Source organism: Struthio camelus, chromosome 19 (assembly GCF_040807025.1).
Source record: "Struthio camelus isolate bStrCam1 chromosome 19, bStrCam1.hap1, whole genome shotgun sequence".
Taxonomy (NCBI): Eukaryota; Metazoa; Chordata; class Aves; order Struthioniformes; family Struthionidae; genus Struthio; species Struthio camelus.
The window spans coordinates 199,145-212,556 of NC_090960.1; the positions used below are offsets into that span (position 1 = coordinate 199,145).

Below are 13,412 nucleotides of genomic sequence, written 5' to 3' on the forward strand. Positions count from 1 at the left end.
AGTAAAGGCCATAAAAGAACAGGACTTGACTGTCTTTCAACTGACCCTGATCTGTAGTCTCTCCCTTCAGGTTTCTATCAGCAAATATTTTAGTCCTCTTGCTGAAGAGAACCTATTTTTGTTCCTCAATTTATACCTGTGGATGTTTCCTTTGACCCTTCAGATAGACAGCCCATCTGTAAAGATGTGCCCTGCTATCAGATAACATCAGTTAGTGTTTCTACTCGGGTCTGAGGCATCAGTTGCATCTCAGTCTCAATACTGAGACTTCTTATCAGTGCTTCCTCTCACAAATTCAGCCATAACAAAACTTTCCTCTGACTTGACGGATTTCTTCTTTCTATTGGCAAGTTCACAATTGCACCACTTCTGCAAACGTATGAAGTGCAAATACTTTTATTCTTTCTTCTTCAGTTTTGGCTGTGCTACTATTACCTGGCGCCTTGCTTCTAATCTAGCCATTCTTTCCTATCTCAGTAACCAAATTCTTAAGTTCATTTCCCTTTATTACTGCACACTTCTCTCTTTGTCACCCTGACTCTCTTTTCCACTTTGGTCTATTCAAAATACTTATGAAATGCAAGCAATTCCTATCTCCCATTTGAGTTCTGTCCAGTTTTCCTCTTGCCTTTGCATCAGACTGCTTTTATTTTTCCTCTCATGTTTTGAGTTTCTGTTTAGCTGAATCGGGCATTGTTTATCTATTCAGTCCCTATCTAACCAGAAAAGTGCAGGAATTAGATTATCTAAAGCCTCGTGATTTGAATGCTTCATCCCACACATCATCCACCTTATTTTTGCAGGTTACCAGGCTAAGCGAGTTAGAGAGTGGAAAGCGATGGGAATCCAAGTGTTGGTATCCACCAGTGATATTGGAACACTTGAAGGAACACAGCTATTGATAGAAGAAGCTTTGCAGCTTGGACCAGTTGGGGGCATTTTTAATTTGGCTGTGGTAAGTGCTAAAAATGTTCAGGACTTGTAAGAGATAGCAACAATTAAAATGGTATTTGTATGGAGGGTAGGCACCAGTCCAGGTTCAAACAGTTTTAGACTGCCTCTCTGTTTTGAAAGGTACTTTGCTCTGACCTTACTTGACTTAGAGGTCTGGCCTCTTGACCTGGAGAGCAACAGTATTTGGTCAGCCAGCTCAGTTCTGGGATAAGATGAATGTTTCCCATGACCCCTGGGGACAAGAAAAATCCCGCACAGAACTTGCCAGTTGAAGACTGCAGTGGCAGTACTGAAGAGAACAGACTTAACAAAAGCTATGTTAGCCCTTGTTGTATTTCAAGATATGTCTGTGCTAGACACCTAAAAAAAGGTTTGTGTGGTGATATTTTTCTGTCACAGGTCAAAACATGTGGCAACTTTAAACAGAGAAATTAGAGATGCTGAAAATGTTTATTTTGTCTCTGATAGGTCCTTAGAGATGGCATGATTGAAAATCAGACCCCAGAATTCTTTTGGGAGGTCAACAAGCCCAAGTATTCAGGCACCCTTCATTTGGATTGGTAAGCATCTGTAGAAGAGACAGAGAATTGCATGTATGGTGATAGGGGTTGATTCAACTCAGTTGTTTTAGTCTTGCCCTGTCCTTCCATGGCAACACATAGTCAGCAGGTTTTTTCTAATGGGTTTCTCTCTCTGTTCCATGCCAAGGGTGGCTCGTAAGAAGTGCCCAGACCTGGACTATTTTGTGGCATTCTCCTCTGTAAGCTGTGGAAGAGGAAATGCTGGGCAAAGCAATTATGGCTTTGCCAATTCTACCATGGAACGTATCTGTGAGCAGCGGCACCATGATGGACTTCCAGGTAATGATAACTTTTACTTATCTGGTGGAAAAATACATCCCTTCAAACATCCAGAGGAAAACCATCTCCCCAAAAACTTGTGGACTTGTCTGGTGTGGTCATGAATGTTGAAAGGTGTTTCCTCTCCTAGGTGTTTTCCCCAAGTTCTTTATGTAAGAATGCATACTATTTAACAATACAAAGGAAATGCCATTCACTTTCATGTACACAGGCATTCGCCTAAGTGTTTTCAACTGCCTTTTGTTGCTGCCAAGTGCTTTAGTTAACTAACTTTTAAGTTAGTTAAAAGCCTTGTGTGATCTTTCTTCTGCTTTCTCCTCTAGGCCTGGCCATCCAATGGGGAGCCATTGGTGATGTGGGTATCCTTCTGAAGACATTGGGAAACAGAGAGGTTGTGGTTGGGGGAACCATTCCCCAGCAGATCAGCTCATGCCTGGAGGTGCTTGATATCTTCCTGAATCAACCCCATCCTGTCATGTCCAGTTTTGTCCTAGCAGAGAAGGTCTCTGTGAAAAGTGAAGGAGGCAGCCAACAGGATCTTGTGGAAGCTGTTGCTCACATTCTGGGTAGGTGCAGAGACTAGTAATTGCATAGTTGACACTGATTTACTGATTTCTAGAAGTTGTCTTGCTCCAGGGTCCTGTGCAGGGAATAATGCTCTCCACAGCTGCTTAGAAGAAAGTGAGGACAGATGTACAGTGCCTCATCCTCTGATTGCTTCTAAAAGCAGTCATGGGGATATTGCTAGTATGGTTATTTCCTTAGCAGTGTGCATGGGGTTATGGGGTTGTATCAAAGGTCCATCTAACCAACAGCAACAAAAAGCCTGTTTCTCTTGTTCTGCCACACCACTAGGCAGAACAAGACTGGGCAGCAGCCAGAGGCTAGTTGTCCAGCTTCAGAAGAATGGTAGGAACTTTTAGGATTGCTCTGTTAATTATATATAGTACACCTCTGATTCCCTATCTATCTGTTACTTTTAAAAAGTTTGTATTTTCTCTGCACCATATCCCTTTATTTAATCTGTTGTCCTTTGGAATTGGTTTGCTTTTTTTTTTTTTCTTTCCTCTGCCCCTTTTTTCCTCTAGCCCTTTCCCTTTCTGGGAGGGCTTCAAGGTTTTGTTAGGACAAGGTATAACACCAGCAACTAAAGAGAGAAACCAACATGACCAGTGGCCAAAAGTCTAATTTCCTTCAGCCTGCCAGGCCTCTAAGCCAAGCATTACTGGACAGTGTCTATCAGCTTAATACTTTTGGAAAGCAGTGAAGCTGTTGTAGGCACTCTACTCAGCATCTCCCTCTGATTTCTCCCCCCTTTCTCCCCCTGTCTTTTTCCTTTGCCTCCCCACCCCCACCTTTGCACTGCTTCTTCTCTTTCACTGTCCCCCAGTAATCCATTTGTTTCTTCAATGTGGGCTTTTCTCCTTCAGTGTGTGCACAAGCACACAAATCTCTTCCTTGCCCCCTGAAGTTCTTCGGGAGTGGACTAGTGCCTCTCTCCACATGGAGATCCCATAGGAATGGGATGGAGTAGATGATCTCCAGAGGACCCTTCCAGCCTCAACTGTTCTGTGATGCTGAGTGGGTGAAGATGACAAGGGAGAAGCTAGGAAGAAGCCTGGGTGGCAACATGGGGCAGAACAAGTTGGGGGTATGGGAGAAGGGAGAGATGTAGGTGCAACTGTTGTTATGACAAGCCCTTACAGGAAAGGGAAGGGTGAGCGGCTTGGAACTGTGCAGAAATTGAAGGAGAAAAGGAGAGTAAGGCTGGAGGAGGTGGTGATTCTTCTCATGGTAAGCATCAAGTGCTTACCATCATTGCCACTGACAACTGTTCCAATTTCATGTTGCAATGTAGGATTGTATCAGGGTCTAAGACTTCTATTTCAGTTAGAGCCTCCAGTATATGAAACTCCTCTAGCTAGTTATTCTGAACTTGATCTTGAGCTGATGGGCTGACATTCACAGCTATGTAGCTGGAACTGGTGTATACCCTGTCATCAAGTTGTGTACGTTTAACATGTACTCTAAAGACCAGATCGCGTGTGACCAGCTGTGGGTTGTAGAAGAGTTGATTTGTGAAAACATTAGGTAATCCTGAAAGGGGATTCTGCTTCTGCAGCTGCAGATTATTCAGGTTTGAGGAGAGAAGAAGAAAGTTGAGAAGATTGCTGGAGAGGCCAAGAGCTGAAAATAAATCAGCCTTTTGTTTATATGTGCACTCTTTCTTCAGGTATCCGTGATGTGAGTAGTCTGAACACTGACAGCTCCTTGGCAGACTTGGGCTTGGATTCCTTGATGGGTGTGGAGGTGCGCCAGACACTGGAGAGGGACTATGACATTGTTATGACCATGAGAGAAATTCGACTCCTTACAATCAACAAACTACGTGAACTTTCCTCCAAGTCTGGGACGGCAGAGGGTATGGCATCTGGATTAGTGTTACTACCCTAATCATCTGAATCCAAATAACTAAGCTCCCAACCCACCACTTTCATCTCTAATGACATAAACCTCTGTCACGTGATGAAATAAAATCTGATAATAGCTGAAAGGATTTTAAATGACAGACATGCCACTGAAGTGCACTGACCGTTGGGTTAGAACCATCATTTATGGGGTAAGGCTATAAGGAAGATTTTGAAAGCTACTCTGCTGCCTGGGTAGTATCAGTAACACAGATATATAAGACTGGGCCTGACTGAGTCATACAGTAGCTATGCTGCTAGGATGAATAAGAAAATAGTAAGGGCAAGACCAAGGCAATAGAAATATCCCTAGCCAAGGCTCAGAGCGATAGGTATGTCCTGTGTGCCCACCTTCCTTAAGAGCCTGACAAAAATAGTCTCTCTAGTAATGGATCTCCAAACGGATTAAATTCCCTACAGTATTATGGCATGGATCCATAAGCAAGTTACTGTCAATTACTGCTCTGTAGTAACTGCCTGCATGAGTGCTCTTACATGGTAGCATGCAGGATGTAATTTGAGACCCTTTTCCTCCCTGAGGATTAAACAACTTAATGTCTTGCTTACTGCTAGGTAAAAGCATATAGAGCTATCAATTAGCAGCAGACAGTGGGAAGGTCTCTATCTGCACCATGATGATTTAGTGAGCTAATCCAGTACAACTCTCAGCATCCCTTTTAGGGCTATGTTCATATTACCAAGAATCTGGTCCTTAATCTAACTGGATTTGTCTGGTATGCTTCCCTTCAAAGAGCTGAAACCACCTCAGCTTATGAATACTGGCCCTGCTGAGCCTCCAAAACTAGATTTGAGCAACTTGTTGGTGAATCCAGAAGGTCCGACGATCACCTGTCTCAATGATGTTCAGAGCACAGAACGTCCTCTTTTCCTCGTTCACCCCATTGAAGGATCCATCGCAGTCTTCCATACTCTAGCCTCCAGACTTCATATGCCATGTTATGGGCTCCAGTGCACAAAAGGTAGCCAAGTGCTTGTACATCTTGAATTTGTAAACCTAATATTCTAAATGTTAGCATCCTTGTAGAGGAAGCTTTGCTCTAGACTCTTAAACTCGGAGGATCAAACATCAGTACCCACAGCCCACATAGGGCTGTGTATTAAGTTAGATTGAAGGTGCATGTGTATGGGCAAATGGAATAACTGGATGTTGCATTCAGTGCCTGCCAGTAGATTATCGCATGGGAGAAAAGGCATGGTGTTCTACCTGCCTTTGGAAAGACAGGAGCATTACTGTTCTTTGTTCAAAATGTAGACTAAACCCAAGCTAGCCATAACTGTGTATTAATCTGTTTAGAAATTTAGCTTCAAAATAACCTAGATGTTTCTAATAGGGTTGTTTTGGAGCTCATAAAAATGTAATTATTTCTCCCAGTGCCTGTTTGACAGGTGCCTGTTTCTAACTCTGTCTGCTCTCATGTTCTAGCTGCTCCCCTGGACAGCATACAGAGCCTGGCAGCCTATTACATTGACTGTATGAAACAGATACAGCCTGAAGGACCTTATCGCATTGCTGGATATTCTTTCGGTGCCTGTGTAGCCTTTGAAATGTGCTCCCAGCTGCAAGCACAACAAAATGCTTCCCATGCACTCAACAGTCTGTTCCTCTTTGATGGGTCTCATTCATTTGTGGCAGCATATACTCAAGTAAGAGATGCTAGGAAAATCTTCCATCTGGAGACCATCCTGTCTCACCAGGGCTCACGTATTCAGATGGCTCACATATAGAGTATTAAATTCTCAAAAGCTGACAACTTGCATGACAGGGGAGGTGGGAAAGAGCTGCAAATAGTAGATAATGGACACGTAGGGATTATTGGAGGGTGGGGGTGCAGGCACTTCATTAACTGGCTAGGGCTGGGACACAAATGCTACTCTTGCCATGTAAATTGTAATATTAGTATATGTTTCATGGAAGATCCTAGAGCCTGCAAGATGACATCCTAATGTTGGGGTGCTGGGAAACCTTGCTTAAGTCTTCTTTTCCATAATGGTTTCTAGAGGATCCTAGGCTCTTGGCAATTGTCCCCTGTGGATTAGCTTTCTAATCTCTGTCTTCAAGGTATCTTCCCCACCCAGCCTCCAAGCTTCAGTCTCTTCCCCTCACCCTCTCAGTTCAGAGCCCTATGTTCTGGAATGTTTTTTTAATCTAACATTTAAGAGCAAGCATATCCTTCTTGTGCTACTATTTCACTCTTCTCTTTTTCCAGAGTTACAGAGCCAAACTGACCCAAGGAAATGAGGCTGCACTGGAGACTGAAGCATTGTGTGCCTTTGTGCAGCAGTTTACAGGCCTTGAATACAACAAGGTAATGTTTGTTTCTTATAGTGCAAAGAAGAAGGAGTTTTGGTGGTTGTGTTTGTGTGGTGGGTTTTTTTTGTTTTTGTGTGTGTGGTGGTGTTTTTTTGGGTTGGTTTGTGTTAATGTAGCAAGATACTTAGATGTTGAAAATAATGGAAAAAAATCATATTTTTTTCAGTTGCTGGGGATTCTTCTGCCCCTAAAAGATCTGGAGGCCCGTGTCACTGCTGCAGCAGATCTAATAACTCAGATCCATAAAAACATCAATCGTGAGGCACTCAGTTTTGCTGCTGCTTCTTTTTACCACAAACTGAAGGCTGCTGACAAGTATATACCAGAGTCCAAGTATCACGGGAATGTGACACTGATGCGGGCAAAGACTCACAATGAATATGAAGAAGGCCTGGGTGGAGACTACAGACTCTCAGAGGTCAGTCTGAGGCATGCTGGGGACTTTCAAGATTCTCTGGTAGTTTGAGGAACAAAAGAAAAGCATAGCAAATCCTTTTTACTGAGGGAGAAGGGATGAAACCCACTTGGTAGGGAGGGAAAAAAAAAAATCATTGTGCAGCCATTGTGCTCTACAGAGAAAGGAAGAGTCCCCAAAAGCAAAGTAGTTGATTTGGTTCCAGGCAGCTTCTCAGGTTAGGAAGGGCCAGGAGAAGGTCTAACCTCCATATTGGACAAATAACGCTTTTCCATGGCTAATTCTTGCACTTCCCAAATATACTCTATATAACCAAGATGTTAAAAGAGAGCAACTCCAGAGAAATAAGTTTAAGCTTCTTTTCTTGCCTGTAGACTCCTATAGTTTTTTCCAGTGTTAGTGCACACAGGCAGATCTATGAAGAGCAAATGCTGACTTTTTGCCTATAGAAGCAGCTTTTCTTAGTTACCTTTTGTGGATCCCTTAGAGGTTAGTATGTGGGTATCTTGTGGGCAACAGACCAGTTTTTTTGGATTACTGCTCTTTTTTGGATTTCTGTTCTTTAGCTTCTGTTCACATAAAATGGGAAGTGTCTTGCTTTACAGTAAAGATAGCAGAGACGAAGCAATTTATGAAACAACTTGCCACTCCTTACATCTCCTATCCAGGTGGTTTCCTAACCCCTTCAGACTTCTTCATACACGTTCATTCTCAATTCCAATCTAACTTGTATGTGATTAAAATTACATAATGCCCTTCAAGAAGGAGGTATTAGGGGAGGGGAGCGGGAGAGAGGGGTGTGTGGAGGGGGATTATTTGGCTTTAAGGGCAGGGAAATACCTACTTCATCATTCATGCTTGGTATAGCACGTAAATTATTCTGCTAGCATCAGGTTGGGAGGCTTCCTGCCCAGCTTATATTTGAACAGATCACCTGCCAGGCTGTTAAGTGCTTTAAAACACTGGTTTTCAAGTAGTGTCCTGCAGCTGATCTATGGAACTGTCTCAGAAGAATAAAATTGGTGTTTTCACTAAGTTTGATACAGACAGTGATGTGAACTGTGAGTACCTTAGAAGGCTGACAAAGCCAAAACAGCTAAGTGACCGGGTCCTTGAAAACTGTGAACATAAAGCTTTCTATTTTGCCTCTGTACAGGTATGTGATGGCAAAGTATCTGTCCATGTAATTGAAGGGGATCACCGCACCTTACTGGAGGGAGATGGTGTTGAATCAATTATTGGGATCATCCACAGCTCACTGGCAGAGCCCCGAGTCAGTGTCAGAGAGGGTTAACTGCTTCTGCTCACTTACTGTCAGTGGTGAAGAAAATGGCAACAACATTCCTTGTTATGACAGACCCCAAGGAACTCTTCCTGTATTCAACATCTCATCTGCTCTGCTGCCAGAACTGGGAAGTCCGGCTGAGCATGATCAGTCTCTTTCTCTCTCTTTCTTGCTCATTTTTCCCTTTCACAACTTTTCATGGGTTCTCTCCCCTCCTTCCCTTCCTACACTTTATTTTCCCCTAGTCTCCCTGTCTGTGTTATCCTAGTGCTGTGACTCTGTCACCATGCACTGCTACATTGGTTCCCTACTGATGGCGGCTTCCTACACCTTTGGCAGTATGAAAAACAAATTTAGGAGTAGGCTTTTTGTGTTCTATATTGTTTTGTCTTAACAGTATTCCAAAGGGTAAGTGATAGCACTTGTTGACCAAGCCCAGTGAGCAGGGAGGGGAGCTACAGCTGATTTCGGAGATACCTGTTGTCTGTGAAGAAACCAGCTGTAGTTAAGTCAGAAAGAGAATTCCATTGAGGCTTTTGTAACTATATTTTTTTAATTTGAAATATTCTAAGTATTTATTGTGTCAAACCAGAGACTTCTTGCTTGGTTTTAATTTATCGTGGGTTCTAGGAGAAAAGAAACATCCCTTTTCAGAGGGGGAGGTTTATTCTACAAGGAGAAGTTGCCCATTTGTTAAACCAAAGTGCATCTTTGGAACAGTCTTTCCTCTCCTATTCAGAAAGAAAAAGGTAGAAAGAGGCTCCTTACCATCACTCCTTTTGGGGGGTTGGAGAAGGGGGTGGCAGACAGATTCCACTGTATTGAGCAGCCTTAACTTGGCTGATAAAAACACAGGCAAAGCAGTCCTTAGGCATGTACTCAGTATATATCTGTGCAAGGTTCTGTGCTCTGCCATACCAGAACCTTCATAAAGCGTTAAAACTATTGCTTTGCCTTTATTCCAGCCCACCTCTAGTCTGCCCACACAACCAGACATGAGGAATGGGAAGAATAGAGTCCTTCCCTGCTCCCTCATAACCAAAGCTCAGGCAAACGTATGAGCATCTACCCAAAGCCCCTGCATATCTTACTTAGTACAGGGCTTGCTTCAGCCTCGGGCATTAATTTTCCTCTCAGCGATGAGACTGGAAATCCCACGTAAGTTAGCTAAGTAATCAGTTCTATTGGTATGATTTTAAGATATAGTACCTTTTTAAAGGAAACGTGCTTAAATTTCAATTGTAAAATTCTTGCCTTTGCTATGCTGAATCTGTCCTTTTGGGAATCGGTCAATCCTTGCTACACTTATGATACAGAGGATAGCTGGGTAGCAACAAAGCACCTAACAGGAGGAGGTTTTTGTGCCTCTCAGAACTGTTATAAATCCCAGTTCTCTCCATCTTCATCCCCCAGTGAAGTATCCTGTCAGTACTGGAGCAGTTCAGTGTCAGGAGTAGGTGGTTCTTCACTGCAGGTTCTGACTTAATGTCTTTTGTTTGCACCACCCTCTGTGGATAGTGGCTGGGTTAACTGGTTTTAGTTGTATAAAGTATTTCTTTATGAAATCTGAAATACAAGCATAATGTCAGCTTAAAGCATTTGCAAAATAAGTCTTGGTCTTCTCCCCTCCTTTTTTCTTTCATTTTTTTTCTCCCCCCCCCCCTTTTTTTTTTTTTTTTTAATACTTTCTGATCTGAAGAGTGTCTTTTTCTCTTTGGCTTTCCTAGAATTAAACAGAATTGATCACTGGTTGGCTTTTTGTCTTATTCTCCATCACCTTCTTATTTCTGTGTTTCATCTTGAACCTATCACTTCTTGATATTAAGCCAAAACTACTTCTGGCATATCTGGTTTGGTGTCTGTAATAATATAATAAAAAACACTTGTGACTATTCTGGAGCATGGCTTCTTGTTGCCATGATTTTGGTACCTTAGATGCAGCCAAACCACAAATGTACAAAATTGAAGCAGAAACTCTCAATTCTAATTCTGGCGCCTTTATTACAGTTTTGGACAAGTCGTTAATGCCACTGCCTCAGTTTCCCCATCTGTAGAATGGGGCTAATAACCTCTACCTCAAGATTGTTGAGAGGATTAGGTAGGCTATGGGAATAAATGCTATTAAGTTGTTAGGTATGGTGATAACGTCTTGTTAGGTATTAAGGGAAAGAGGGAAGCAGTCAATGTGTGAGGAGGAAGAGACTTAGAGCTGCAAAGAATATGATACTGAAGAGTGGCTACATGAACTGGTCATATGTGCATAATATAGGACTTCATTATATCTACTGCTTACTATCCATGAGCACTGTAGCGTAGGACATTAGATAAAACTTGAAACAAACATGCACTGGTATTTTGTTTTTTCAACTACTGGCAGTTGTGGTGACCCTGACAAAAGAGCAAAGGAATCGTATTTTCCTTGGTTGTACTGAGAATCTACAAGGAAAGAAGAGAGTGATTAAATTTTAACCAAGCTGGTAAAATAGTTCTGCACCAGAATAAAATGTTTAACAAGAGTCTGACCCAGTATTTCAGCTCTAAAATAAAGTGGTGCAATTCAGTGAACAGTTCTGACTGGGCTATGTGGAGGGAGCAAGGACTAATGTTGTTCCAGCTATCTAAGCAGGAGTTAAATACAAATTTCTGTACAAGAATAAAATTGCATGGCCTTCTGCAGGCAAAGCTTGAAGACACTGGTTGAGTAATAAAGTACATCAAGAATGACTTAGCAGCTATGCTCTCAATGTTCTTGCAGTTGTTGTTTGAAAACAGAAGGGTGGGGGGGGGGTTCCATAATTGTCTGATTATCACCTGCTTCTGTGTAACCTGTTATCTGACTGGCTGCTGAATACAGTCTGCCAAAAATAAATACATTATTAGAGCCTGCACTGCTTGTTGTTTCTCAGTAGACTGTCAGATAGGCATGTATAGAGCAATAATACCATAATGCAAAACCAAATGTTGCAGTTCCTTGTTGTGAGAGGACTGGGACAGAAAAAATAGTCCTTCAGCTCCACCCTTCCACATTAAATTTAAGTGCAAGTTTCTGTCAACTGCTACTCGGGTTCCATCCTCCTCTTCAGCCAGCTCCTTACAGGCTTCTGAACACAGTGCTGGTCTTCCTTGAAGCTGCAAAGCAGTCTCTTGTTAGACCGACGGACTTATTTAGGCTCACAAATATACATACCACTATTGTGAAACAGTGGCCTATGGGTTAAAAATATTTAGACTTTAAATTTGCAATATAGCCTACTAGAAAAGGAGAACAAGAACATGGAGTACATAGGGCATGTAGTTGTCAGCATTAAAACTATTATTTTCTCATTGTGTTCTGTTAGCTTCCTGAGGGGAAAGAAGTACATATCTTCTGCCAAAGTTAATAGCTGAAGTTGTACAAGAAGGGTCATGGATTAACAGAACTGCTGACTTCAAACAAGAAACCAGGACAGCAGAAATGGAGAAGGTATCTGGCTCTGGCCCTGAGGCAGAGGTCAAGTCAAAACCAAAAGAATTTAAGGCAGAATGGTAGAAAAGGAAGCAGGTGTTTCTGCTATGGCCAACGATGAGACATCTTGCCTACAACTCAGGATCAAAAGAAAGGAAAAACTAACACTGGGGAAGCAGGTTAAGGAGGAATGAGAGTGTCAAAGAAGGAATGGTGAAGGTTGACATTTACCAATAGTAGAACTGGTGGCTTAAGCCTTTTGAAGGTAGTGATATTATCTGGAAAATGGAGAAAAGAATCAGAAGAGCTTGAAGCTGAGCTATCTCTTGTGGCAGAATTTCTCACAACAGTGAGTGCTGGTAATTTAGTCTAAAATGGATGTAGGATTAGACAGCAAACTGAAGATCAGGACAATTGGCCTATGTGCAATCTTGTTTAGGCTCTTGCTGATGTGTGTCTTTTCTCTATATGATAATGTTGTTAGATGAATTTTCCTCTTTGAAGAAAGATTTGTAGCTGCCTATGACTGAAGAAATTACCTTGAGGTTGTGAGCGAAGTAAAAATTAAGTGTTTTGAGTTTCCTGAGGATACTGACACGAGAGGAGAAATCCTCCAATGTGCTCATCCCCATGGTGTTCAGTAGCTTTCTAAACTGCTACAGAATTCGTCCAGTTCTGGGCTCCACAGTGCAAGAGAGACAAGGAGCTACTGGAGAGAGTCCAGCAAAGAGCTACTACGATGATTAAGGGACTGGAGCATCTCTCATAGGAGCAAAAGGCTGAGGGACTGAGGGAGCTGCAACTGTTCAGCCTGGGGAAGAGAAGACTGGGGGGGGGGGCGGCAATCTTATCAATGCGTATAAATAGCTGAAGGGAGGGTGTAAAGGGGATGGGGCCAGACTCTTTTCAGTGGTGCCCAGCAATAGGATGAGAGGCAACGGGCGCAAACTGAAACGGAGGAAGTTCCAGTTGAACATAAGAAAAAAGCTATTTTACTGTGAGGGTGACTGAGCACTGGAGCAGGTTGCCTAGAGAGGCTGTGGAGTCTTCAAAAGCCATCTGGACAGGGACCTGGACAACCTGCTCGAGGTGACTCTGCTTGAGGTGGGGGGAGGGGGGGGTTGGAGTAGATGATCTCCAGAGGACCCTTCCAACCTAACCATTCTGTGATTGTGAGAATCGGATGTTTTGTCATGTAGGTTACTATTTGTGGTTCAGATGCCTAATTGTGTTCCACCTCTCTGTCCTGGTGGTACCCAACCCTTTCATAAAGCCAAGTCCAAAAGATTCATGTAAGAGTATGTGCAACGTGACAGCATCTGCTTCATTAAGGTTATCAGATCAAGGACATTTCAGTTGAAGGTGAGTCATAAGTAACAGGGAAAGCAATAAATAAAGTGCACAGAGGCACAAATCTAATAGACAAGGGCTAACAGAGACAGTGACAAAAGACCAAAAGTCTCCAGTCACTAATTGATGCATCATTAAAAAACTATGGGTATAGCTTTGGGGAAGACGAACCTGGACGTTGTAACAGATAGGAAAGGAGGGTAGGGAACAAGAAAAACGTGAAGATTTTTGATATTAGAGGGACTATGCAATACTTCCTAAGGAATGTTTAGGGGAAGAGGTTTGGGAAGGAACAAAGTTGGG

At 42.6% G+C, this 13,412-nt stretch overlaps 1 protein-coding gene across 1 annotated transcript in view; it reads left to right on the forward strand.

Annotated features, from left to right (window-relative positions):
• The window catches only part of FASN (fatty acid synthase), a 46,434-nt gene extending 35,232 nt beyond the window's left edge, over positions 1-11,202 (forward strand). Inside the window, exons 34-43 of the mRNA XM_068913209.1 lie at positions 804-955; positions 1,423-1,514; positions 1,663-1,814; positions 2,138-2,380; positions 4,048-4,236; positions 5,035-5,262; positions 5,727-5,947; positions 6,511-6,609; positions 6,781-7,032; positions 8,186-11,202. Of these exons, the coding sequence (XP_068769310.1) occupies positions 804-955; positions 1,423-1,514; positions 1,663-1,814; positions 2,138-2,380; positions 4,048-4,236; positions 5,035-5,262; positions 5,727-5,947; positions 6,511-6,609; positions 6,781-7,032; positions 8,186-8,323 (1,766 nt within the window). The 3' untranslated portion in view covers positions 8,324-11,202. The remainder of the gene's footprint in view (positions 1-803; positions 956-1,422; positions 1,515-1,662; positions 1,815-2,137; positions 2,381-4,047; positions 4,237-5,034; positions 5,263-5,726; positions 5,948-6,510; positions 6,610-6,780; positions 7,033-8,185) is intronic.
• The last annotated feature ends 2,210 nt before the right edge of the window (positions 11,203-13,412 follow it).